The sequence below is a fragment of the Dermochelys coriacea genome, chromosome 6, assembly GCF_009764565.3.
Source record: "Dermochelys coriacea isolate rDerCor1 chromosome 6, rDerCor1.pri.v4, whole genome shotgun sequence".
Lineage (NCBI taxonomy): Eukaryota > Metazoa > Chordata > Testudines > Dermochelyidae > Dermochelys > Dermochelys coriacea.
In genome coordinates, this window is record NC_050073.1 from 62,460,135 (window position 1) to 62,487,671 (window position 27,537).

Consider the following 27,537-nt stretch of genomic DNA (forward strand, 5'->3'; position numbering starts at 1 on the left):
TTCTCTTATTAAACTGCAGTTAATTCTTGTAGAGCTTTCCTAGGTCAACAGTCTGAATCTAGTCAAGAATGGTGTTGGTGGTGGTCTGCATAAAATGACCTGGGGCTCTTAGTCCTGTTACTAGCTGATAAGTATCCACATCAGATCACCATCACGTTTGGCACTAACTGGCTCTCTGAGAAGAGAGGTTAAGGACTTAAAGGACATAGAGATTGCCCTTTCCTCTCATCCTTAGAGATGGTTCCTTCAGGTCAGATTAAGGTACATTTGGGAGGCAGCATGGAGGAAGCTTGCACTACCACAACCAGTGCTATACAGTAGCTGATCTGGGCACAAAGAGAGGGCTGTATTACCAATGCTGTCAATTTTCACATCTTTCATTGACATTCTAATTCACTTGGGTGGGGGGGGGTGGAATGGAATGGAAATAAATGAAATAGTGAATAGGAAAAAAAAGATGAGCAACAATATCAAAATATGAGCTGGAGCAACAGAACACAACTTTTCAGGGAATTATAGTTTGAGTGGGGAAACTGGGCACGCACGTGTGTGTGGAGAGAGATTTCATTCTGAATATGGCCCATAAGCCCACCATTGCTTCTTGGATACATACAGTACAGTAGCAAAAAGAAAAGGAGTACTTGTGGCACCTTAGAGACTAACAAATTTATTACAGCATAAGCTTTCGTGAGCTACAGCTCACTTCATGGGTTTTTTTTCCACCAAATGCATCCGATGAAGTGAGCTGTAGCTCACAAAAGCTTATGCTCAAATAAATTTGTTAGTCTCTAAGGTGCCACAAGTACTCCTTTTCTTTTTGCGAATACAGACTAACACGGCTGCTACTCTGAGTACAGTAGCAGTTACAGTACCTTGCTGAAATGTAGCCTTACATCATAGCTCATTGGTAATTGTGACAGTTTAGTTTACTGTACACTGTAGGATTCAGCAGCCAGTTAATCTGACTTCGTGTGCTTTCCACTGCAGAATCATGCTCATTTGTTTAAAAAACTGTATGCACACTGACTTGGCTTATCTTAAATGAAGTTTGGATAGTCTCTAGACTATGCCAAACCATCTGGTTGGGGGTTTTTTTAAGAGGGGGAGGTGGTATCTCTGTCTGTCTCCATCTGTTGTCACTTGTTTTACACTTGGATTGTAAGCTCCATGGGGCAGGGACCATCTTTTTGTTCTTTCTATACTGTACCTAGCACAATTGGGTCCTGGTCCAGGAGCAGGGCTCCTAGGCACTACAGTAGTACCCAAAATGCTCCATTTAATTATTTCAATATTAAACTATGTTTCCCTATTGTGTCTATTCCCTTATGAGAGTTTTAGTTCTGCCCCATTCTTTCCTGCGGGTCAGGCTCCTTGGAGGACTACATCTCTTCTAATAAACCCAGTCATGTGACTCTCAAGTACAAACTGTTCCATTTTGATCAAAAAAATTGACACGTATTAACTGAAAATTTTCAGAATTTACATCCTGTGGAAAATTTCAGCTTCTCATCCTGACTTGAGACAAAACCAAATGTCTGAATTTTCCACAGGATAGAAATTCCATTTGCCAACCAGCTCCAAATAATACATCTATGGTGGAAATACTTAAGTGGCAATTACAGTCTCAAGAAAATGTTTCTGAAATGCATGTCAGAAGCTAGCTGAATAAGAGTCTACATACTGGCTTCCAGGGGACTCAGAATAAAACACATTTGTGAATCCAGTCACAGTGGACCACGCTGGTAGAAAACTAGACTACAGCTGTTTGAAATTTTTCCATCAAAGCTATTTTTCAAAGGAAAATTGGGTTTTTAACTAAGAATTGTTGTGAATTGTCTGCTTACTGCAGAAAACGTCAGCACTTCATTGAAAAACTTGAACAATCTGAAAAACAAAAATTTGGATCCAAACCCCAAATATTTTCATTTGGAAATACAGCTGCTGCTGTGCCTCATGACAATTGTACTTTGGATGCCTCATGCTCCCATTCTCCTCTGTTCCAGGCTTCCCTGCCAGACTAAATCTTTCATGATGCATTGCAGCAGTTCAGCAAGAAGGGTGACAGTTGTGCATGCTCATCTTACTGATGGGTCAAAAGAGGCCTAGAGAATCTGAGGGACGTGAACATGGTCACACAAGAAGCTAGTGGCAGAGCTGGGACTAGAACTGAAGTGTCCTATCTCCCAGCCCCTTTTGCTACATAGTAGACAAGACTGCCTTTCCTAATAGCTATCCTAGGAGATAATAGCTAGATAGAAGATAATGAGGTGATAAGTAACAGTCAGCATGGATTTGTCATGAACAAATAGCTTTCTCTGACAGGGTAATAAGCCTTGTGGATGGGGGAAGTGGTAGATGTGGTACCTTGACTTTACTAAGGCTTTTGATATTGCCTTCTCATAAACAAACAAGGGAAATACAGCCTCGATGGAGCTACTATAAGGTGGGTGCACAACTAGTCTCTGGGAGTGGTTTTGCAACCAGTTATCAGTGGTTCACAGTCATGCTGGAAGGGCATAATGAGTGGGATGCTGCAGAGATCAGTTATGGGCCTGGTTCTGTTCAATAGCTTCAGCAATTATTTAAATAATAGCATAAAGAGTACATTTCTAAAGTTTGTGAACAATGCCAAGCTGGGGATGGGGGCGATTTGCAAGTGCTTTGGAGGATAGGATTAAAATTCAAAATGATCTGGACAAACTAGAGAAATGATCTGAAGTAAATAGGATGAAATTCAATAAGGACAAAATGCAAAGTATTTGTATTACTGAAGCACTTAAGGGCCCTACCATAGACCAGGGGACCATTATGCGAGGTGTTGCACAAACAAACAAAAGAGGTGATCCCTATCCCAAGTGGCTTACATTGTTGGTATAGGACGAGAGATGACAGATGGATAAAGTCAGATGGGAGGAGTACAAACAATGAAACAATATTGGTCAGTGTGATGGGAGGTGATCTCAGCACAGCAGCAGCCTAACCATTTTCCAGTTTTATGTAGGCATCATGATGAAGAGTTTTGAAAGAGGATAATGAGAAGGGATTGGAAGGTGGTAACTTTGTGGACATTTACCTCCCAAGTCTGTGGGACAGCATGGGAGAAAGCATGGAGCTGTTTGTTTGAAAATTTAACTAGTGAGTAATAGCGGTTGGTATCATGAGCTTATCTGAAGCAAGCACTGACAACTTGATAGTGAATGAGAAGTGATAGGTAGGGTGGGGTTTGATTCTGAAGGGCCTGGAAAGTGAATACAAGCATCTTATGTTTAATGGAATTGGTGGGGGGAACCTGTGGAGGGATTCGGGGGAGTGGGGGTGACATGGTCCCAGTGACAGGCTAGGAAAATGATCTTTGCAGCCACAATCTGAATGTATACGAGTGGGGCAAGATTGCATTTGTCAAGGCTGGAGAAGATGTTGCAGTAATTGAAATGATGAGAGCCTGAACAAGAGTTTTAGCAGTGTGAATCAATAGCAAAAGCTGTATTTTAGACAGACGCAGAAAGAATCAGCAAATTTTGATACCTTCAAGTGTCTCTGCACTTCAGATTTCCATGTGGGGACAGAAGCTGGTGTGACATAATTCACCCAGTGTCTGCTCACTAGCAGTTCCATGTCCTCAGCATAGATGGGGCACTGTAATTGCATATGTTCTTGTTCACTGAGTAGTTTTGAAAGTGCCTTGTAGGGTTCTGTTATGGCTGCCAGGCCATTCATTGATGTCTTGATGCTCTTATTTCTTTGAATGTCCTTGTTGAAATGTGTATTCTACAGCCTGGGACACTCTTCCAACAGTTCTTAAATGGGGAGTGGCACTATGTGAAAGAAAGCGTAGAGTTAAATATATTAAAAATCTTAAATGACTCAAACTGTACCATAGAATCTTCATGGATAGAAATTCCATGCTTGAATAATAAGAGTAAAGCAGTAGGAATATACTACCAACCACCTGACCAGGATGATGGTGATTGTGAAATGTTCAGGGAGATTAGAGAAGCTACAAAAATAGAAAACTGAATAATAATGGGGTATTTCAAATATCTCCATGTTGACTGGATATATGTCACTTCAGGCTGGGATGCGGAGATAAAATTTCTAGACACCATAAATGACTGCTTCTTGGTGCAGCTAGTCCTGGAACCCATAAAGAGAGAGACAACTCTAGATTTAGTCCTAAATGGTGCAAGGGATCTGGGGTCCAAGAGTTTAATATAGTTGAACAGCTCAGTAATAATGACCATAAAGTAATTAAATTTAACGTGTGTGTGTGTGGCTAAATTAGAAGGCATGCTGCAGAACTACCAGAATTTTCAATTCTCATCTTTTCTTCCACTATTAGTATTAAAGTGGGGGCAAAACCAGTGATTCTGAATAGAGAAATAAAGTGGCCTGATTCTACCATATTCCTTTACTGAAATGTTTGACTGCTCTGTGATTAATCTTCTCTTGACCCTTTCTCCTTTCGTGCTGTCTATATGGAAAATATGCTCTAAATTTAGCAGACTGGACATGTAGATAATGAGAGAGAAAGAGCGTGGCATGGCTCAGGGGATTATTAAGCAGAGTATTCTCCCTCTAGATTGCTGATTCAAAAAGAGCCCAGATCAGCAGTGACTGTATATGTTCCACATCACGAAAAACACCCCTCTCCCCCCTGAATTGGCATAAATTCTCAGCTGCGAAGGCAGTTTCAGCAGAGAGGCTAGCAATAAGATAGGAATGGAGACTGAATTCCTTTCCCACTCCTAGAGGTGTAGATTGAGTAAGGATTGAGACTAGAGATGGGCAAAATGCATCAGCCAAAACTTTTGAAACAAAAAATGCCAAAATGCTTTACCAATTTATGTTTCTTTCTTTAAACTGCTTTTTGATCAAAAATTCAGAAAAAAAATCTACATTTTATTTTGACATTTTTTCAAAATAAAATGTTTTGATTTTTCAGTTTGAAAGGATTTTTTGTTTCAAATTTCCCAAAAATCTTTTAAAAGGTTGAAAATGAAACAAAATGTCTAGGTTTTGTTGAAATGACATGTTTCATTTGACCCAAAACAAGCCTTTTTCAACTTCCTGATTTGACAAAAATTTTAATTTGGTTTTGATCTGAACCAAAATGAATCTTATTTTTTTCAGAATTGCCAGCAAACCAAAAAATCCATTATTTCACATAGTTGTAGTTGAGAAGGGAGTATTAGAAAGTTTGAGCTGCTGCTGCCACCAATGGTATACCTGTTATGGCAATAAGAAAAACATACTAACTTCTCAAAAAAAAAAGGAGTACTTGTGGCACCTTAGAGACTAACAAATTTATTAGAGCATGTTAGCATGCCAGAGTCTCGTTCGTTATCGGAATTAACCAGACAAATCGCTCCACCAACTAAGAACAGCCATGCACTACCACCCACAGAATCGAGAAAGAGCTATCAATCTGTCAATTCTTTCCGTGTCCGGGCATGCTCTAATAAATTTGTTAGTCTCTAAGGTGCCACAAGTACTCCTTTTCTTTTTGCGAATACAGACTAACACGGCTGCTACTCTGAATACTAACTTCTCTTTCTGGTATCTCCTTTCATCAATACTAATTTTTACACAGACATGCACACACAAATTTCAACTTGTTCTAGTCAGATGCCAACTAGTAAGAATAGTATAGCAATGCGCACAATATCATTTGTCCAACTCCCAAGGTAACTCACATCACTGCACTTTTTAAGGAAGCAACTTCAGCTTTGATTTGTTTTGGGGAGGCATGTGGAATAAGGGGTGGGGGGAAATGATGGATGCCATGAGCTAGCTCTTCAGGACAGGAACTTTCTTCCCCTTGTGTAGGGCCTATCACATTATCAGTCAACAACAAATAAATATGGTCACGTGTGGATTGATTACATTATTTATGTGCAGGAGGCTCTGTGTACACCATTCCCAAATATGTGGTGACCAATGCCAGGAGCAACTGAAACGATCTGAAATTTTGCTTAATTTTTCCACTTGCTTCATTTTTTTCCAATTCTTTTACTTTACCTTTGAAGTGCATTAGTTATTCTGGGCCAGCTGTCTTCAGTGGGAGTAAGGAATCAAAATATGACTGAGTAAGGAATCAAAATATGGCCCAACAGGAAAAAATGGAAGTCATTGACATGTCTGGAACTTAGTCTTCCACTTCTAGGATTGTTCATGTAAACCTTGCATTAACCAATACATTTTCAATCCCTTTCCCCCTTCTCGCCAGTGACAAGGGAGTTGGAACAGCTTAGCAAATCTTAGCAAATGACATGAAAAGATTCCATGGCACCTCGTTTTTGCTGGTGCCAATACTTTATCAGCATTATGAATATCTATAGTCACTATTCTTGCAAACCCAATGTAATCCTTTCCTTCCCCCTTGCCAGATTGAAGATATAATTACAAGAATGCAGGATGACAAAGCAGGTGGAGTTCCCATCCGAACAGTCAAGAGCTTTCTGTCTAAAATTCCCAGCATCGTCACAGGTAAGAACCATGGTTTGAATGAAAGACTATGATTTGTACTAAACGGAATATGGCCCTGTTAACTCACAAAGAAGAGGCGAGGTGCTGGAGGAAGAGGAAATGAAGGGAAAAGCTGACTGATCTGGGCCTATTTTCTGGATGTGCGTTCAGTCAAGGCATAAAAGATTATGCCAAATTGGTTCTCTTCTGTAAAGAGTAACAATTTTTAACCAAGTGATTGGATTTCCTTAGGGTGATCTCTGAAAACCTGTTAAGTGTTTGTATAGCTCTAGTCTGCATCACAACATTGCCATGCAATATCCTGTATAGTGACATCATATAGGAACAGGGGGATACAGGCTCCTGTTCGAGACATTAGAAATAAAGTTGGCAAATACAGCACATGATCAGCAGATAGACAAAAAGGTCGGCTAAAGTCAAGAAGCTTGGAAGAGCACTGGGGAGAGCAGCTGGGAAGATGATGTGAGGAATCTGTTTCTTGTCTTCCCCAAATACTTCATTATAGTTCCTTTAGACTTCTTTGGAGAGCACGGAGCCCTGTGGGAATATGAAATCTCTATTACAGGGACCATTCTAGCACAATGAAGTTGTGTCTCAACCTGTGGAACCAGGGGTATCTCAGGAGCATGGCATTGAAATATAGAGCCATTCCTTCCCAGATCTCCAGCTTGGAACTTGTCCATGGCTATTAAGACCAAAAGTTATTGCCGTGCGATAGATACCCTCAGTGACAGATGTAAAATGAGTCGGGGTCTCAGTTCAGTTCCCAATGGACAGCTGTGCACCTCACAAAATCCCACGACTACTAGTTCTAATTTTCTACTTTGTTTGCAATCCCAGCAGAGAAAATAAGGATTTGAATAAACCACTAACCCTGAAATGCCCTTTCAGCCCTGGAGTATCTTTTTCCAGGCCAGGCTTGAAGCACATCATTGGGACAGTTTAAGGAAGCTTTACCTGTTCTGTGGATAAAGACACTTTGCTCTCTGTGGCACATTTCATTGACAATCAACTCCTTACAATGATTAGTAAAAATGCAAAAAGCCAATATCCTCTAGTAAATAGGCAGCAAAATCTACTTTGAGGAAGCTTGGATTGACCAGAGACTTGCAAGTTAGGCTGATTCAGTCAGAGGGATGAGAAGAAACATGATTTGACATCTCTGTATCAGGAAAAAATGGCCCTTGTCCAAGTTCAGCGCAGGAATGAAATACAGACCTCCAGCAATGTAGGAGTCAAGGCAAGAATATGGAAAGTGGCATGCTGTTGCTACTGATTTAGAGCTCAATCCTGCAAATACCTCTTATCAAGCAATAGGCTCTACTTCTGTGAGTAGTCCAATTGATTTCCAGGGTGTGACTCAATGTAGTAAACAGTTCGCAGGATTAGGCTAGGATTAGGTATGGAAGAGAAACATGAATCTACAATGAGATGTGAAAAGACACTAAATTGAGGCTTATGACTGGAGCATGTGTTGACCAACTGTTTTTGAAAGTGCCTAAGGACAATAACCGTTTTATCTAGTTTGAAAATTCATCCTATAAGCTGTAGAGCAGAGTACACAAACAGGATAGCTCAATCCTTATTCAGCTAAGAGAGGTTGCCCATATTCTTGTTAATATTCATTGACCTGATTAAGCAATTGATCTAGTCATCAAGCCATTAGGAGGAGGAATATAACAGGAGACATAACAGCATCTCTAAGCTGATTATATTTATCTTTAAGCACCACCATGGGAGACAGCTCCCTGGTAGAGTGAAAAGTGCCCTTTTGCATTCTGCTGTTCCAGAATAGCAGCTGCAATAGTTTTCAGAGCAGCAGCCGTGTTAGTCTGTATTCGCAAAAAGAAAAGGAGTACTTGTGGCACCTTAGAGACTAACAAATTTATTTGAGCATAAGCTTTCATGAGCAACAGCTCACTTCATGCAAATGCATCCGATGAAGTGAGCTGTAGCTCACGAAAGCTTATGCTCAAATAAATTTGTTAGTCTCGAAGGTGCCACAAGTACTCCTTTTCTTCTAGCTGCAATAGTGTCACTTTGAAATTGGATCTCTTCACAGAGGAGAACTACTGTTCCAAATATTCTTAGTAAAGAGGGATGGAGTGAACGGAGTCAGATAAAATAACAGAACCTAATCCAAAATTTGTGGAAACCTTTTCAGAGGAGAATGTGGGAAATGTGTTGTGTCCCTTCAGCTGACTTGAAACCTCAGCCAGTTCTTCTCAGCCAATTGTGGCTGTGACCTGGAGCTTTGGAGGTTGGACAGCAGGGAAAAACAGGTTAAATAAGGAATCTGAAGTCTCCTGCATTTATCCTCTCCTCCCCTCCCTTTCCCTCCCCTCTTGCAAATTGATGCTGTTTAGATTTATATCTATGATAAAAACAAAAGAAAGATTGTTTTGTCATAATACAATGCCAAATTAAGTACATTTCCTAACCCTTGATTTGCTTAATGTTCTTAGCATAAAAAGACATACTTTCAAAGCCTTTGGTGCTAAGAATAGACTTATCTGGAAAGATTTTAATTTCTGAAATCCAGTGATGTTCTATATTTTCACAACCAATCCAATTCCACATGGAAAATGTAACAAAAATGCCAAGGCATGACTTACTGTCAGGCTAACAATAGCCATTTTGTAATACACATGAGGTTACTTCTTGACTGCAGCAACACAGTATATAATACTGGCATTTTTCTTCCCCCTTCTTCCCAGCTTTGTGTGTAAATTGTGAAGAGTGGAAATCAGACAAAGGTCAGGAGGGAAGGTGGAACAAGGAGCTGTCAGAGGAGGGTTAGAATGGAGAGCCATATGATAAATTATGGGACTGTGACTCTGGGAGGTGAGGTTTGAGTAGAATAATGCCATTTTTTTTCACTTCAACCCCCATCTTTGGCCAGTGGCAATCATGTGTGTTGTGTACAGAAGGATGTGAATCTCCCATCTCCCTAAATGCCTATTGTAGTCAGTGTCTAGAACAGCACTCACTGCAGTGGAAGAAACCACACATTCCCTTCTCAGGTAAAGTAAATGATGCCTCCAATAGTGTTCTGTTACTGGAGTGCACATAAACTTACAGCTCACTGCTCCATGGTATTCCATTTATCAAAAAATAGCGTCAATACACCTCCTCAGTATATTAACCACCATTCCATTGCACCTGACTTCTACACTTCTGCCAATGCATCTCGTTGTTAACCTGGTATTTCTGTACAAGGACCCCATAGCTTTCAAACATTGCAGTTTTTCACACAAAGGCTCTGTGTACACCATTGCCAAAGTGATGCTGTACTGATCTGCAGCACCTATGCTATTTTGATATGGAATCCCCTTTCACCTACAGCTCTGCCAAACCTCTAATTCCAAATCTTCTCCATGTTGGTCCTGAGCTTGTTCATACCTCTGCTAATGTACCTCAAGGGAGACTTGCAATCCAATACCTTTTAGCTATTCAATCCGTTTCTGATTCACCTTAATCTGAACCTGTAACCCAGTGGTTCTCAACCTTTCCAGAGTACTGTACCCCTTGCAGGAGTCTGATTTGTCATACCCCCCAAGTTTCACGTCACTTAAAAACTACTTGCTTACAAAATCAGACATAAAAATACAAAAGGGTCACAGCACGCTATTACTAAAAATTGTGTATGTTCTCATTTTTACCATATAATTATAAAATAAATCAATTGGAAAATAAACATTATACTTACATTTCAGTGTATGGTAAATAAAGTAGTATAAACAAGTCATTGTAGGAAATTTTAGTTTGTGCTGACTTCACTAGTGCTTTTTATGTAGCCTGTTGTAAAACTAGGCAAATATCTAGATGAGTTGATGTGCCCCCTGGAAGACCTCTACATTCCTCCAGGGGTACAAATACCCCTGGTTGAGAACCACTGCTGTAATCCACTAACATCCTTCTGTTCTAGTACAGCAATCTTCTTCACCCAGCTCCACCAGTACACCTGATTTCTGATATACACACCTTTATTCCAGTCCTGATCCACCTAGCACTTTAATTCCTCTTTATTCCTGACCTGTAAACTACTACATTCCTGCTTTTCCTGTCTGCTGCTCTCAAAAGGTTGCCAATTTGCTTCTCAACTGTCATATCCCTCCTGTTTTAGGCCTGGTTTTGCAAATTCCCCTCAAACTTGATCTCCACTTACCCCAAATATTTCAGCCGTGACCCCTTACATCTTGGACATCATTGCCAAAGGGTTTCACCCCTAACCTGCAGCTTTCCCCTGGCATTCTAATATTCAGGGGAGACTGAGAACTAGGCATAGAGCAGGCAGGTGCAATACAATCTACCTCTACACAGCTCTGTCAATGCACTTCATTCTTGATTTGTAGTATCTCTTTTATTTCAGTCCTGGGCATCTCTGAACAGAAACTGCCAATTTTGTTGAAGCTGGTCTGTAGTTTTCTCGGTGTGAACAAACATTCACTTGAGACTAGTGATCTAAACTAAGCTTAAACTGCTGTATATTTCTCCTTAACAAGCCAGCATCTAGCTTTTGACAAGTGTGCATGCAATGGTCCCAAAACAAATCAGAATGCCTCCTCTTTGATAGAGTGGCATTCAGCCGGAGGATATAAAGTCCATGTTGCTGGGAAAGAGAGAATTTATTATTAATAGTGCTCCCGGTCAATGGAGCTCTGTGTTCAAATGGTCAAGTAGAACCATTTTACCATCTGCACAGACTGTGCAGGAGGATTCTCAATTTCTGTCAAAACTATTTTTCATGGCCAGGCCATTGTGGAGATGAACTCTTGAGACCACTGTGAGGATAAGGTTATAGTCTCTTTCCTCAGGAATGTGCCTACTTCAGATTCCTTTCTCATGTGGATGCAGAAGTCAAACACTTCAGTTAAGGGGGAAAATTGGCTCCTCTTCTGCAGTCATGAAGGTCTCCCTTGCTGTGAAAGTATGCAAGTGGGAAAGTCGGCATGGGGAGGCATGATACAGCAATCCATTCCTCAGCAGTACATAGAGAGCAGGGCATGGGGACTGGGCATGAGGTTTCTAAGAACAGGTTAGACAAACACCTGTCAGGGACGATCTAGGTTTGCTTGATCCTGCCTCAGTGCAGGGGGCTGGACTAGAGGACTTCGAGATCTCTTCCAGCCCTACATTTCTATGATTCTGTGAAGGGTTGCTTCAGTTATTAAAGAGCCTCCACAGACTGGTTCCAAAAGGGATTCTTCTTCCCCTGGCTCCGCTGCACATCTGCCTACTTAGTCTGGCCACATGATTTTAGCTGAATCTTGTCCAGCATCCCTGAACTTTGAGATCTAGCATGAAACATCCCCAAACTTACAGCTGGTCCCTATCTTTGTAATAGATGAAGCCAATATCTCAGATCCACTAACCCACCTGCTTGCCAAACTGTGAATCTGAACTTCTAGTTTGGGTCCATCTTTGTTTCTACAATTTTGCTTGATGAAAAAATGCCCTCATGTAGGACTTGAAATCTAGCATGTTGGCTGTATTTTCAGTACTGCAAGTGGTGTAAAGTGTAGGTAGTGCTTGGATGCTGCATTTTGGCTTTGGTGATGATCCCACCTCTAAACAAAGTAAGGATCAATTTGCATATGCAGTTCTTTTGGTAATGATGAATGTGAACTCATTTGGATAAAATAAGAATCTCCCAAAATTCAAACCAACTTCCCAAAATAACTTTCAGGTGAGTGTGTTTTTATACATTTCAACTTTAATCTTAAATGGTTTCTGGTGATTTTCCATATCTATGTTATACAGTAAATTCAATGGTGTCCAATAGTCACGCGTTGAAAACTGGCTCATGAGCCCCATATTCATATATATTTACTTCTCACTGGATATCAATTGCTCAGGGCAAGTTACATTTTTAAATTATTTCAAGCTAACACTGAAGTGGATTTCTTCACCACAATTCGGTGGTATTCTTTATTATTCATCTCCTCTTCACATTAGAAAATGTAATCCACTCTGCCCACAGTGGGCTGGCTGTCATACCTCTTTATTTAGTGTAGTCCAAAGCGTCCATGAATCATATCGTATTAGACATGTCAGTTCCAATACACGTACTGCATGGCTTGCAATTTTCTTCTTCAGTCTTCTTCTCCTAAACTCTTTTGGTCTGGTGCCAGGAGAAAAATGAACCCAGTTAAAGAGCAGAAGAGTTATGCCAGCATTATATGCAAGTCCTTCTACCCCTTTTCCCTTTTGAACTTGCTAGTTTTGATTAAAGTAGGGGGGAGAATGAGTTCAGTGCTACAAGTACACTAATTCCCTGCCGATGCTAAGGCTTCATTCAATTAATTGCAAAGCAAAGATACAGAAAGCCTGATTTTTAGAGGGTTTGGGGATATTATATCTTAAGACAAGGTTGTAAAAATGTAAATGAAAATGATCAGTCTTTGAAACTAAATTATTAAAATGTGGACTTTCTGCATATCTTTGAGTGAGGGTGTGAGTGTGCGTGCGTGCACAAACACAGACATATGCACAGCATATAATTCTCTAGTAAATAACAAGAAAATAAATGTAAGAATAGTAGTTGTGTTGTGCATTATGACTAAATATCTAACAGGGTTCTGCACTATTTCTATCTTCTATCCATATATAGAGTAATGAAGTGGCTTTTGTGTATTATGTGCCATTGCCCTCTGCTGCAACCCAGTTGTGCATCAGACTCCATATAGTTAATGTAGATTCACAGCCATATTGTGAATATATTGTGCTTTTCTAATTTAAGTCTGATTTGTGCTTATTCATTTCTGTGCAATTCATCCCCTAATACTGGCCTTCCCAGTGCTCTGGCAGAGAAACAGACTAAACTGCATGGCTTGCTTGATGCCACAGCTACTCTGGGCTTGTGAGGGAGGTGGGGAAGCCTTTTTTCAAAGGTGGCTGTATACACTTCTCCCAAATAACTGATTCTTAGCCATCTGCCCCCTTCAAGATTGTTCATCCCTGCTTACGAATCATAGGGGCTAACATGATCCGTAAGAATGCATATCCAGGCCTCAAGGATTGACCCTAAATAATTTAAAGTTCACTTTTTAAAATAGTTGGAATTAGATATTTTAATGAGCAATAGTTTTCACATGACAGCACTTAAAAACAGCCATGTTGGCAGTGGAGAGCAGTAGTTAAGGAAATAGCACAGTGCACAATGGTAGGGAGCAGTAAAATTTGGCTTAGAACATTGTAGCAAACTTTCACAATGTGTCATGTGATCTTTCATGTCCACAGAGTAGCCAGAGCTATAAGGTATTATCCAAAAGATCCAGACTCTAATCTATCTGCTGTGGAAGAATGAAGGGCTGAATATACCCTTCCAGGAGCTGAATGTGTGATTACCGTAAAGTCAAGGTATGATGAGTCTGAGCCTGTCACCTTGAGCTTCTGGTGGGCACATAAGAATCTGTCTAGCAGATAGGATTTGCCTCACTCTTAAGATGTGTCTACAACTGAGCTGGGAGGTATGTTTCCCAGGTCACACAGATGTACCCAGCTCTAAAAATAACAGTGTAGCCAGGATAGCATGGGTAGTGGCTCAAGTTAGCCACCCAACAGGTATCCACGCAAGCTGGGAATTGCACCTACCACCTCAAATGGAGACATACCCTTAGTCGATTTAGACTTTCTGCCATGACTTGCCTTCTCTCTACAGATACCAGAGACATTTTCAAAAGGGGGAAAAAAGATTTAGCCATCTTATTAAGTTGGAATATCACAAAAACATTGTCGCCTGCTGTAAAATAGAAGTCATAGAGGTTAATAGGCCAGACTGCCGATGAGAGCAGCCAGCAAGAATTCTGTGCTTGGCACAAGCAGCCACAGTCATCTTTTGTTTTATCTGATTTTTTTTAAGGATGGCTTTCAAGACTTTTAGCCTTCAGCACAGGCTTAGGAACTGGAATGAAATGGGGCTGACTTGATGATAATTTAACTATAGAAACAGTGGTTAGATGAATTGATAGTTCACCTGTGGTATCAAAACATTACTAGTTAAGAGTATTCTTGGTGCTGACTATAGTCTTATAAAACACACTGCATTTAGCTGATGGAATGTTGTGGTTAATGGATGAGCATTAAAAAGAGTTGTCGATATTTCAGCACCTGTAGAAAGTCATGAAAATGAATGATTAATGACTCTTGCTTTTGTCCTGATGTCTTCAAAAGCACAATACTATTGTGAAAGTTTATTTCAGAATCTGAATGCTGTAGCACAAGAGCACAGATTAAATGTAAGGCCCATCATGTATCCTATGTAGTCACTGAATTTGAACAACTGTCCTGAAGCTGTAATACTTCAACTGTTCTTCCTTTCCTTTACAGTGGGCAATGGATCTGTGGTAGTGGTGGATCTACCAACGCAGCCTCATTTCTTCTCACTCATTACTTCTTCTCTGTCCTTTTCTATCCCACCCCCAATACTTTGGTGGGCTTTCCCTCCATCATCTGTGCAACAGAGCCACATCAATTCTATGGGAGATGTCCATGCCCTCTAAGGCATGAGGGGAGATATGACCCTGAGACAAATAACCATTTATACCATTAAGTGCTGTGGAATGAATTATACTAAATACAAAGTGACAATTGATAGCAAATTGAATCCACAAATCTTTATTGAACATAATTTGAAAGGCACCATCCTGAATCAATCAATCACAGTGTATTTCAGCTTTCATTTGGTGGCATTCCAGCGCTTAAAAAAATAAATCATTCACATTATTCAATAAATACATTTTACTCGCTCTTATTTACTGTTCTCCAGCTGCCTTAATCAAACAAATTTTCAAGGTATTTAGTGAGAAAGCCCTGACCTTCAGTTAAAGAAGCTTAAATTATAAATCATGATAGTTTCTTCTAATGAAGTGTAAAAAAAAACCTATGTTAATGAAATCTATGTACTAAAGTCAGGAAATTCAAAGTTATGCTTTCCCCCAGTAACTGTACCACCAGTCTCACATGTAGCATATTTTATTCCTTTACACATAGTGGTAAGTTTAATAGCAGGATGCCTCCTCTATGTACAATGTAGCCAAGTTACAGTTAATGGAGAAGGCATAACTGCAGCTTTCTGTGCTGTTCAAATCTCAGATTGTTATCTTAGTGTAGTTTTAATGTTTATTTTCAGGTGAACAAAAAAAAATTAAAAAGAAATAGGTTAAAATGGTCCTCCTACTGTCCCCAGTGCAGCTGCTTTTTGAAATCACCCAGAATCCACTGCTTTTGGGAACTGTGCCAGGAACAGTGGGATACCTTCCAAGAGGTCATTGTAAGTGAAAAGATTTAGCACAGCACTAGTGTAGACACCAAGTTTCAGTATTCAAAATGTAATTATAAATGGGAAATTGTCATCAAGTGGTATGTTTCTAGTGGGGTCCCACAGGAATCGGTTTCTTGTACCTATGCTATTTATCAATGACCTAGAAAAAAATGTAAACCCATCACTGGTAAAGCTTACAGATGTACCAAAACTTGGTGGAGGGATAGCTAATGAAGAGTGGAGGTCACTAATACAGAGAGATTTGGATCTCTTGGAAAACTGATTTCAAGAAAACAATATGCATTTTAATATGGTTAAATGTAAATGTATACATTTAGGAACAAAGAATGTAAGCCATACTTACAGAATGGTGGGGACTCCATCATGGAAAGCAGTGACTTAGAAATATATTTGGGGAGGCCTGGTGGATACTCAGTTGAACATGAGCTCCAAGTGTGATGCTGTGGTCAAAAGACCAATTCGATTCTGGGATGCATAAATGGGAATCTCTGCTCCTACTCAGGAGGATATTTTAATTTTATTTGCCACTGTTGCAACTGATGCTGGAATACTATGTACAGTTCTGGTGCCCACAATTCACAAAGGATGTTGATAAATTGGAGAGGGTTCAGAGAAGAGCTAGGAGAATGATTAAAGGGTTAAAGGATCTATCTAATGATAGACTCAAGAAGCTCAATCTGTTTAGTTTAACAACATGAGGGTTAAGGGGGTGACTTGATTATAATCCGTAAATACCTACATGGGGCACAAATATTTAATCATGGGCTCTTTTTAATCTAGCAGAGAGAGGTGTAACACAATCCAAACTCAACAAACTCAGACTGGAAATAAGGCATACATTTTTAACAGTGAGAGTAATTAACCATTGCAACAATTTACCAGGGGTCATGGTGGATTCTTTATCACTGACAAATTTTAAATCAAGATTGAATCTTTCTAAAAGTTCTGCTCTAGGGATTACTTTGTGGAAGTTCTATGGCCTGTGTTACAAAGGAGGTCAGACTGGATGATCAAAATGTTCTCTTCTGACTTTGACTCTCAGATTCCAGTACACAAATCAACATGGCCTGTGTAGACGCACTAAACTGTCTCTGCTTAACCAGTTTGATTAGGAATGACTCAGTTATTTATTATTTGTAATATCACAATGCCTAGGAGCCCTATAGACTTGGTCATAGTCTTTCAGTGTAGACCAGACATGAATTTCAAAGGTAAAAGGAAAGCAGAAAAAAACCTTTCCGACCTTTTTTATATATAAAGAAACAAAAATGGACAGAATCCCAATTTTATTGAAAAAAAAGTACATATATATATTCTTTAACTGATAAATCCTGCAAAATTGCTCATTGGTTTTCTCTGGATTTACTCTAAGTGCAGTGTGAATTAAGGTGCTTGGATATTTTAGTTGTATGATTCAATACCATATGCAGGGGGAAAACTATATGTTTTTTTGTTCTGCGGAGAAATACCACTAAACAGTTAGGTCTTCTTTCAGTTAATTCCTATGTGATCCCTGCTTCTGCTGCAGGAAGAGGATATCTGGCATGACATTGCTTGTGTCTACCTCAGTATTATAATCATTTACTGAACAGGAAATTTCTAGGAGCAGATCTTTCTATAGTATGACCTTGGTTTCACAATGTAAAACTGAAAAACTAAACAAATTAGCTTTAAAAAGAAGCCTAACTGAAAATCCCAAGCATGCTCACTTTTAAATCTTAATTCCAAATATTACATGAACTTGAAGAGAAAAGTAACATTTTTCTTATACAATAAAAAGTTGGATATGCAATTATTTTATCCTTATAGTCTTGTGTTTCACTTTAGTGGAATTCCTTGTCCTATGGTTTTGGTTTTACATCTATTGGGGATTGGATGATTCCACTTCTCTTTAAATAATCAGATACAAAGACTATTGGTATTTGGTCAATACCAAAGCATAATTCAGATGCTAATAGTCATTATGAAGGCAGGCACAAAGCGGATGGAAGGAACCGTATCAGTAGGAGGGATACTTGAGCAATGAAGATGGGATCGAGGAAGGATGGGTAAGGGAATGGGACTCAGCACAGGCTTTGGCTGTCATGAGATACTACGGCAGAAGCGGGAGTGAAGTTCAGTTATACTTGGCCTTCACTGGGCAGTGACCCACAATTTTAAGTATCAGTATTGTGGCTATGAGCAAAACATTCTGATTTGGGGTATTTGTTACGTCTCTACAGTAAATTACCTGTCTTTCGGGAGTTGTATGAGAGGGATACGACAGGAATTAACCTCAACATTGGGAACTGAGGATAGAAGCACAAGCCATTTGTAATTCAAATAACCCGGCTTTCATGGCTTAAAGTTAGGAACATTAAAATCTGAACATTCACAATTGCAGGCTCTGCAGTAACTACTAAAATAAATACTTAGAATAGGAGACACCACTGAACCACAATCACTGCAGAATGACAAAGCCTGGATTTTTAATGGGGCCTGTTATTCTTGTGTATTTGGAGCTCCTTGGGTGCAAAGTCCTCTGGCAGTATATTTCCCCCTGTCACTTTCCATACCTAGGCCTAGTGCCCCAGGATCTGGTTTTGCACATATATTTTTCAATATATGCAATTATTTGGGTTAGGCATATTCAGTGACAGAAATGACTTGCACATATAGCTTGCTTAACTGAAGTAACCCCCCTCTTTGTGTGGCATGCAGTTGGGGCCAAAACAGAACTGAGAGATTTGGAAGAAATTCTGTCAGATAGTTCACAAATCCTAATAGACTCTGAACTGATTTAATATATTTGGGTGTGGACATCTGCTCTATTGCTTTTACTTTTTCAGAGTCAGGTCATAGCACTTCAGAGGTTAGATAAGAGTCCCACGCATAGTATTTTAGTCCATTGCAATTTCATCTCGTTTTTGTTTAATCTTAAATTTACTTGCATGGCTCTTTCTAGTAGACAGATGAGGTTGTGGTCATGGTCTGCCTCAGCTTCTGCCATGCTGTCTCCACATCCATACATCAGAATGTCTTCAGGTGTGAGGCTGATCTCTGTGAGTCCTGTTAGTATGTCTGTCTTCTGGCATTAATATTCTTCCACTTCATGTTTAATCCCAAACAGCTTTCTCAATCACACGTATCTACATACTGGTGTCCAATATGTGGGGAGGTAGCTGTTTTCATTATACAGTAACACCTGCTAATATCCATCCATGGCATCAAATATTTAGAATATTTTTGCTTTTGCCAAGTCAGGTGGTAATTTTTCAATTGTAAGCACTTGGTAGTGAGCTCTTTTTAGTGCTTTGTTTGCATTGTTAGGTCTATGCAGATGTACAGCTTGACTGGCTCCTCAGTGGTTAAAATTCTGGTTACCCGCTTGTGGGCTCTGTCACTTTAGCAATGATGCCTTTTCCCATTTGGCTTTATTGTGCCCATTATTTTTTTTCTTATTGCAAAGCTTGCTCTGCAAGGCAGATACTGCGCTAGACACATTGGTATATGTATTTCCAGGTGTAATATGTATGGAAACATGCCAGTCCTTGGTAATCTTGTAACAGCTGTGCTGCAGGGGTGCCACAGTGCAGTGTTTGCTCTCTATATGTTTCCTGTTGTGCTCGTGTGTCTATTGAATGAGTTCCTTTCCACGGGGTTAGTTCCAGGGCAACTGTACTAGTATTCACCCTCTGTGATCCAACAAGGGCACCCACTTAAAGGTTTCCAATGCCAAGCCATCACCTCTCCCGGGTGGAGACCTGCATCTGACTACCTTCTGACCAGGTTTTTTTAAGGCTGCATAGTCTCCTGCCTTACACTGTGATATTCCCACCATGCTAGACTATCTAAACAGGCAGTGCCTTCACTTTGCTTCCTCTCTAAGGCTATGACCAGTGTATTGGTCACCGTTATAAGTTACCACACAGCTCCTTCTAAGCAAGCACATTTTTTCTTAAGGTAAAAACTTTACAGGGAAAGCATATTAAAACAATCAAAGTTACTATAAGCGTGCTAACAGCTTACCAAAAGTCACTCATCGGTCTTATGGGACCCTAGCAGTTTAAGTCCTTCCAACCCTTCTACAAGGACTTCTCCTCCACTCCTTTGGACAGAAGGTCCCGTCCATTTGCTGGATCTATTTATCCAAACATCCTGTCTTTGTTGGTCTCTGGAAAATCCAGTTTGAGCTAGTATATGTAAGAAATCTCCCCAGGAGGGGATACCTCTCTGAGGGGTTACAACTTGGCTGACTTGCCTTAATCACCAACACCTCTTTTTACTTCCTGGAGGAGCTATGGTAACCTTTCCCCTGGGGAGTAGAACATAATCATACATAAATCATTCATTTAGAGCAGTGGACCCCAAAGAGAGTGCATGGCATTGCAATATCTCTCACCTCTTCCCCCTAGAGAGGTTGCATACAATCCTGGCCCCGGTGATACATACATCTAATACCACAAATTCTTTCAAGGATATGGCAGAAAATTGCCATAACTGTCACAGTTATCACTAGGTGCACAAATTCACTTGTTTTGAAAGCAGTCATTTCTGTGGTGTTTGTACCAGCTGAAACTTCAGCGTGTGTTCTTTACCATGATATTCTGCTTGCATTGTACTTGTGGTATTGTGATCCTGCTATCGTATATTTTTAATTTGGCTTTACTTGGTTTCAATTTTGCTTTCTTCTCTTGCATAATGCGGAGGAAGCCTTTGTAGCCTCACACATTCACTGATGTCCCACTGTCTACTAGCACTCAATTTCCTGCTTGTTTGCTTGCTGCTGCCCTCTCCTTGCATCTGGTGCCAGTGCCAGTTTGAGCCTTACAAATTATTTATGCTTGCTGTTTCCCACTGCATTAATGTCACATACATACAAATCTCATCCTGAGTCACAATTAGTTTCCTCAGTATTTTCCTTTTTTCCTTGTCTACGAGCTTTGGTATAACAGTTTCTCTTGCCAAAATGATTAACCCCCATATATGGCGCATTTTCCATTTGTCATGTTTTTCTCCTCTTACTAACAGGTCTTTCTTTGCATTTTGTTTCTCCTCTGTTTTGTATTTGGCCATTTGTTTTTGCATGTATTTTAGTGTATTTTTTCCTTGTATTTTTATGCTTTCCCTGTGCTCCTTGGTGAATGATCTGTGTCCATTCCACTAATGCTCTGCATTTGGTTGTGAACTTATTTATTCAGCATTGCACATGTCTATAGCCCTTTGTACAGCTAGTGGGGGCTCCCTGAGCTTTCTCATTTGTCCTCCTGCATCTTTCATCCATATTACAAATCTATCATGAATTAGTTCATCTTTTAAGATTTGTTTCAGAGTAGCAGCCGTGTTAGTCTGTATTTTTCTTTTTTAAGATTTGGTAATTGCACGAGTCAGCCATTTTGCATAGTTTGGCAATCTACTGATCTATTTTTAATCCAGATTTTTATAACACTTGTTGAAGAGAGATCTTTTATATATGACATCTTTTGTGGGTTGAAAATGCTTTTGGAATGCTTCTAAGAGTTTACCTGGGCCCTCCCAATCTGCTACTGACATACTGTTGGAGCACATAAGAGCCTTTCTCCATTTCAGATAATGGTATGGCTGGTGTTACTTTATTTTCCTTTTAATCCAGCCCCACTGCAATTTTGCCCATTGTGATCTGAAGAATGTAAGCTGCTAAACACGTCCCCTTTCATGTCTATCTGATATGCTGTCATGATTGTTTTCTCTTTGGTTTTTTGGTCAATTTTTTAAATTTTTTGCTGGGGGGGGGAAGAAATGTGGAAGAACAATATTCTTAGTTTCTTATTTCACTCACCTGCAGAACCAGCTCACTTCTGACACCATGTTCTTTGTGCAAGCATGAAGAAAAAACTACGACAATGAAACGTTCCGGCTTTATTCCTTCGTCACTCATCAACCACTTCCTGAAAGTAAAGTTCTCCAGATTCCTAGACATAATTATATTAACCCTCCCACCCCACCCCGCCATTGGAAAGCTAGTTACCATAACAGAAGTAAAGCTGGGCAAGAACTAGGACATCTGAGGAGTCTCAAATGCTGACAGTGCAATAAAGTGCTAGCACTATTATCCATAGTGATTTCTTTGCTGTATCTGATCAGCCTGCTCGTTTGAGTCCTATGTGAGCTAGTTTTGGGTGTAACTTCTAAATAGGTATCTGTGTCATGTTTGACACACTCCCAAATCTGGACTCAGTCTATGATGATTTTGAATCCCTACGTAGTTCAAAATCTGCCAGCTGTTTTCTTTAAATAATTTCATTCTGAACTGTGCATTAAAGTGTATTGCATCTTGTATAATTACACCTGCAGCCGACCTGGGGCACTTGTAGGGGACCAGGAAATGTAAATCTCACAAGATTTTGCACTACCCACTGTATTTTTTAACTGAATCATTGACGTTTGGATTCAGGCCTCTGTCATGACAGGCTTCTCTAACTCAGCTCTTGTGAATGCATCCGATGAAGTGAGCTGTAGCTCACGAAAGCTTATGCTCTAATAAATTTGTTAGTCTCTAAGGTGCCACAAGTACTCCTTTTCTTTTTGGATTATTTGTGTCACTCTAACCATAACCCCAGCAGCAATTGCTCTTCATGACACAGATCCCTCTAGCCCTTGTCTTTCAACTAAAAATCCTGAAATGGCTAGACTATATCGCTTGCCCTCTTGTCATCTCTCCTTTCAAGTGTGAAGGATCTGTTCAACTTCTCTGATGAACTGTGCGAATTTCTTCTAAACAGTCTCAGACTCTCGATGTTCATTCTCGCAACACAAGTGTATTAAGAAAAAGAAGAGGAATGCAAATCAAAAGAAAATAAATGATACATAAGCAGATCAACATTTAACTCAGTACAATCTGGAGAGGTACAGGTAGGTAAGGAAAGAGAAATATGAAAACAAAGTTAGTGTGCTGGGCCCTGCTCGTGATCTGTCAGTCTGATGGTGGCTATTGTTAATAAGATGGGATTCAGCCTGCCAGTCCTCTGCTAGTCCCCATCCAGTTTAAAGAGTGTATTTAGAGCACACCATCCCCTTAAGGGCCATACAAGTGTAGTTGTTACAGCCTTCTATCCTTGGATCCTTGATCTAGGCTTTCTTTGGTTGTTAACCTTTTCTATGGGGAGAGAATATTGAGTATTTATATGCCTTTCGTTAGCATCTTTGCCAAAACAGTAGTTAGGTGAAAAAACTTCTAGCTAGCTGCCCCTGATTTCTGTGCCTTTCCTGCACTAATTTCAGTCTTTGCTTCCTTATCTTCCAGGATCTGCACAATTCCATGCCTTCCCACATCTCAGTACTCATTTAATTCTGTTCCCCGTATGGCACTCTTGGTAGTCCTCTCTGCTTTATCTCCTCCTGACACCCTCAGCTTCATACTTTCTTCCATGCTGCCTTCCTATACTTTGTATAGTCTCCCACAACCTGTGTGTGTTGCACCTTGCTGCTTCTCCTCAAAACCCTATGTGGATGTCACCATGAAGGTCTTCATAACTTCCCATGTATTCATGTTTTTCTAGTCTGTCTGGGTCAGATTTTGAGTTTTTCAGCATCTCTTTTAATATGTGTGGTTAAAGAACCGTGCTATAAACCATTCCCAGTGCTATAAATATATAATAGTAAAAATAAAAGGTACATGCATGAGAGGGAGCCTGCAAACATAGCCAATTTGCTTTTAAAAAGGTATCATTTACTTTTTATTTATAAATTTAAATTAGCATAAAAAGAGATACTTTTCTACAAGTGCACTGTCAACAATACCTTTCCTCCGTAAGTGAGTTGTTAAGTTTTATCCCCACTTCATTAATGGGGAAGGTAAGGCACACACAGTTAAGGCCTAGGGTTACATACACAGTTAACTGTAGCCTTCTATCTATATACTTCTATGGCTTCCTTCACCATAGAATCCAAGTGGCTCACAGCAGTGCTCTGAGGTAAGGAAATGTTATCTCCCTTTACAGATGGGTAACAGAGGTAGTGAAAAATAGAAGTGACTTGCCCACTGTTATATATTTATATGTAAACTAGTTTTTACCACTGTTATCTCTGCAAAGCCAGAGCAGCTAAGAGAAAGTGAGTTGGATTCTGGTCCTAATTTTGAATTGCCTTTACCAGTTCAGCAAAATGCCACCCACTTGCATCAATGGGTGTGAGAACTTGATACCGTCAGCAGTGAAAGGGGAACAGTCCCAGCAGCAAAGGAGGTAGATGCTCGCCAAGGGACAATAGGTATCTCCTCGTGAGAGTCTCTGGCACCCATTGGCCAGCTGGAGGAGAGAGGTGCTGATTAGCCAGCATTCCTTTGCTCACAGGATTTAACCCAGCACGGGGGCCGTGTGGAGCCTCTTTCAGCTCCGTTCGAGCAGCCCACCCTACCCAGGAATGGGAACCCAGCCTGACAGATGCTGCAGCTCTAGCCAATCTGGCCAAAGGGTCAGGAAGGAATTTTTTCTCCCATATGCCAATTGGCAGAAGACCAGGGAGTTTTTTGCCTTTCTCACAGCACCTGCAAGCCACAGTGGGCTGAGTAGGAATACACTTAGTACCTGACTGAGGTACAGGGGTGGAGCTTTTTGTTTGTCACAACTTGCAGTCAGTTTCCAGTGCAGCTAAGAGAATAAAATGAACAGTTCCCAGAGGGAAAAGACCTGGGATTTTGGTGTTGGGCCTTGGGCTCATACTGCACCCTCTGTCCACCTCATGGCGCAGAGAACTGAGTCCTATAGGGTAGACTAAGGAGTGCCTGCCCCATGTTATGTGTTATATGGTAAGGAGCCCTAGAACCCCTGCCCTGGAACCAATTAAATGCCTGGTATAGGAGACTATGGGTGATGGGCAAGTAGCGCCCCTAGCCTGCGTTAAAGATTAATAAAAGTTGCAGCCTGCCACTTAATTCCATGCATGTGTCTGTTCTCATTTTGCCACTCTGTCCACATCAGGCACTTACCTATGTGTTTAAAGTTAAGCATGTGCTTAAGTGACTTGTTGAAATAGGGATTATGTTCCTAACCAGTTACCTTTGGGCAAACCCACTGAATGCCACGTGCTTGCACTCAAGGACATAATTGCACAGTGATGGCATTACACATGCATAACTTGAAGACATAATTTTTGAAATTCGAGTTGGTGGTTATAAAAGGTTAAAAGATCACCTTTAAGATCACCAAATCATTTTCACTGTTGTGACCAGGCACACACTTCCTTTCCAGATAAAGGCTAGCTCATTAACCCAGCTCCCACCCTAGCCAAAGCACCTGGAGATATTGCATCACATTTTCCTTTCACTTTCACCAGTGTCATTCTGATTTCAGTGGAGTTACTCCTGATTTCCACTTGAAGATTCTCGATACAAACTGTATCAGTCCATTGTTGTGTTTTAGGATCTAGGAAGAAACTTTCTCTATTTGTTCATCTGCTGTTAACCTGCACATTTACTAAACCTAACCTGAGTGATGTTGAAAACAATCTAATGCTCAAAGCCAGCACAACTGTAGTCAAGCCCCATTATCTTATACCCACACAGGCACCTGATCCACTTTTTTAACAGATGCTCTCTATTGAGTTCAGAGTTAAACTCTCTACTTACTGCTGAGAATTCCTTTTTTGGTGTGGTTTGGAACAGAGACTCCTTGTTTTCCCCTCCCTGGACATGTACAACCTCTATGATAATGCTTCTCAATTGCAGTCATGCTTACTGGAGAGGTCAGAGCTCATCAAATACAGCATCTGCACCGCATTCTTGGTGTTCAGTTTGATTTCTCTTGACTTCAGCAAGGGCTTTGGCTTCATAGGCCAGAAGTGAATTTTCCTTTTTCCCTTAGATCACTTTAACAGAATACAATCAAAAGGCAGAAGTTCCTGAACTGATGGCCCTGAACAGCTGATCCAGATCTTGAAACAGAAGCTGGAATAGCTAAATTAGTCTTTTCAGCCACTTTGCTGGCTTTTCTCACTTAAGGGGAAGTAACACCTGCTCTTTAGTTATGACCTTGGCTAATATATAATGCCTAATTAGTTGGAGTAAATTTCTTCATCTCTTAGATGAGCACCCCTGACAGAATGCTAAGTGAGATCATTGCCTGAAGCATTCATCCTGCTTTGTCCCACTATCCAGTAAATTTGATTTTCAGACAGTATAAATGTTACATTGTCCTGTTTCTCTAAAGCACTAGGGAAATCCCACTCCATCCCATTCAAGTATACCCTTGAACTGTAACTGCATTTTCTTGTACATCTCATCATTTTTGTTAATAATAATAATGGACTTAGTGGTGTAGGAAGTTATTTCCTGGAATTATTGTACCCTCTGTTATAAGAGCTATTGAATAGGGAATACTTAAAGCATTTGATTCTAAGTGTTATAATGGAGCAGATCATGACTTTCTATGGGAACCCTCAAGAGGGGCTTTGGGGAGAGGGAGACTCCAAGTGGGTTCTGCCCATGGTGCTTCCTCCTTTCATTCAATTCTGGGGTGGGATTTCACTTGTGAGAGAAGGATCTAGCCCCCAAGCACCACAGAGATTCTACTGAGCACACAGGGCCCTCTGGAGAGTGATTCCATGCCCCAGTGGTGATGCTGGCACTCTGGCAGGGCAGCTTCAAATGGAGCCTTGCTGCTATGGATTTCAACTCAGGCACCTGCCCTTGGGACCACTACAAAGGAGGATTGTACTATGTAAGGGACTCACCACAAAAGGGAATTAGCTTGGAGACTCCATGACAACCTTGGAGAGGCAGAAGCTGATACACATCACCTCCTGCTTCTTCCTTCCTCCTAGCAATATGCAGATCTTGTAGGGCAATCCACACTGATGAGAGAGAAGAAAAGATGGATTTGACATGAGATTTTAAGTTAAATAGAGTTAATGAGGTGGGAAGAGTTGGTAAGAATGTTCCAGGAAGCGTGATCTGCAGAGAGGAATACTCTTGCATCAACAGCACCAAGACTGTGGCCTTGTGTTTGTTTTCAGTTGTATTTTAATTGTAACTTTCAAGTGTGTAAACCAGATATTGTTACAATAAAAAACACAAAAGGCATGTGGGGAAATCATTTGAAACCAGATTAGAATGTTCCCTGCTTTTAGATTTGTCTGTCATGTACAGAGATATGCTGCCATGCAGGTGGAGTTTAGTGTTTGACATAAAGGACACTATGAAGGAGCAGAGAAAGTGCTGCCATGCACAGCAAGGGTTAAAGAAAACCTGTGGGCTCAGCTAGCCCTGCGCTATTATACCACCTGCAGCCACTGCCAGGCCTGGAGGGAGAGAAAAGAAGGGAGCCTGGCTCAGTCAGGGGCTGACTGGCAAAGAGGCAGGAGCTCTCTTTGTGCCTGTCTGAAGGCACAGACCAGCCTGCCAACGCAGCCACTGGAGGCAAGTAAGTCTTCCCCTGCCAAGGAGAACCTGCAGAAAAGCCCCAACTATGGGGAAACTGGACTAGTGGGGTCATGCCCCAAACTAAAAGGACTTGCATAGGGAGCAGCCCAGGAAAACAGGTCCTGAACCCCTCCTCATGGCTGGGAGAAAGGTCCATCTCCCCTATTTAGGGGTGAGCAACACAGGACCCTGGGCCAGGACCTGAGGGAGAAGGAGAGAGTTTGTGACTGGACAAAATAAGGGAGGTCTTACCAGCAATCCTCATCTGTTTGATAAAAAGCTGACTAGTAATTTGCAAGGGGAAAAGGAATAACCTGATGTATCATGGAGAATAATCTGGGACTACCTGCAGGCTCAAGGAAGAGGTGATTGCTTGTGAGAGGGTTTAAGA

General features: G+C 40.6%; 1 protein-coding gene across 5 annotated transcripts in view; it reads left to right on the forward strand.

Moving 5' to 3' along the window:
* Nucleotides 1-27,537, forward strand: part of RGS6 (regulator of G protein signaling 6) — a 488,602-nt gene that overhangs the window by 306,621 nt on the left and 154,444 nt on the right. For 3 of the 5 annotated variants that reach the window (XM_038407253.2, XM_038407254.2, XM_038407247.2), the window contains one exon: nt 6,387-6,486. In XM_038407253.2, the coding sequence (XP_038263181.1) occupies nt 6,387-6,486 (100 nt within the window). Of the gene's footprint in view, nt 1-6,386; nt 6,487-27,036; nt 27,148-27,537 lie in introns of those variants that run through there. The other 2 variants (XM_043516623.1, XM_043516620.1) reach the window with 2 other exon arrangements.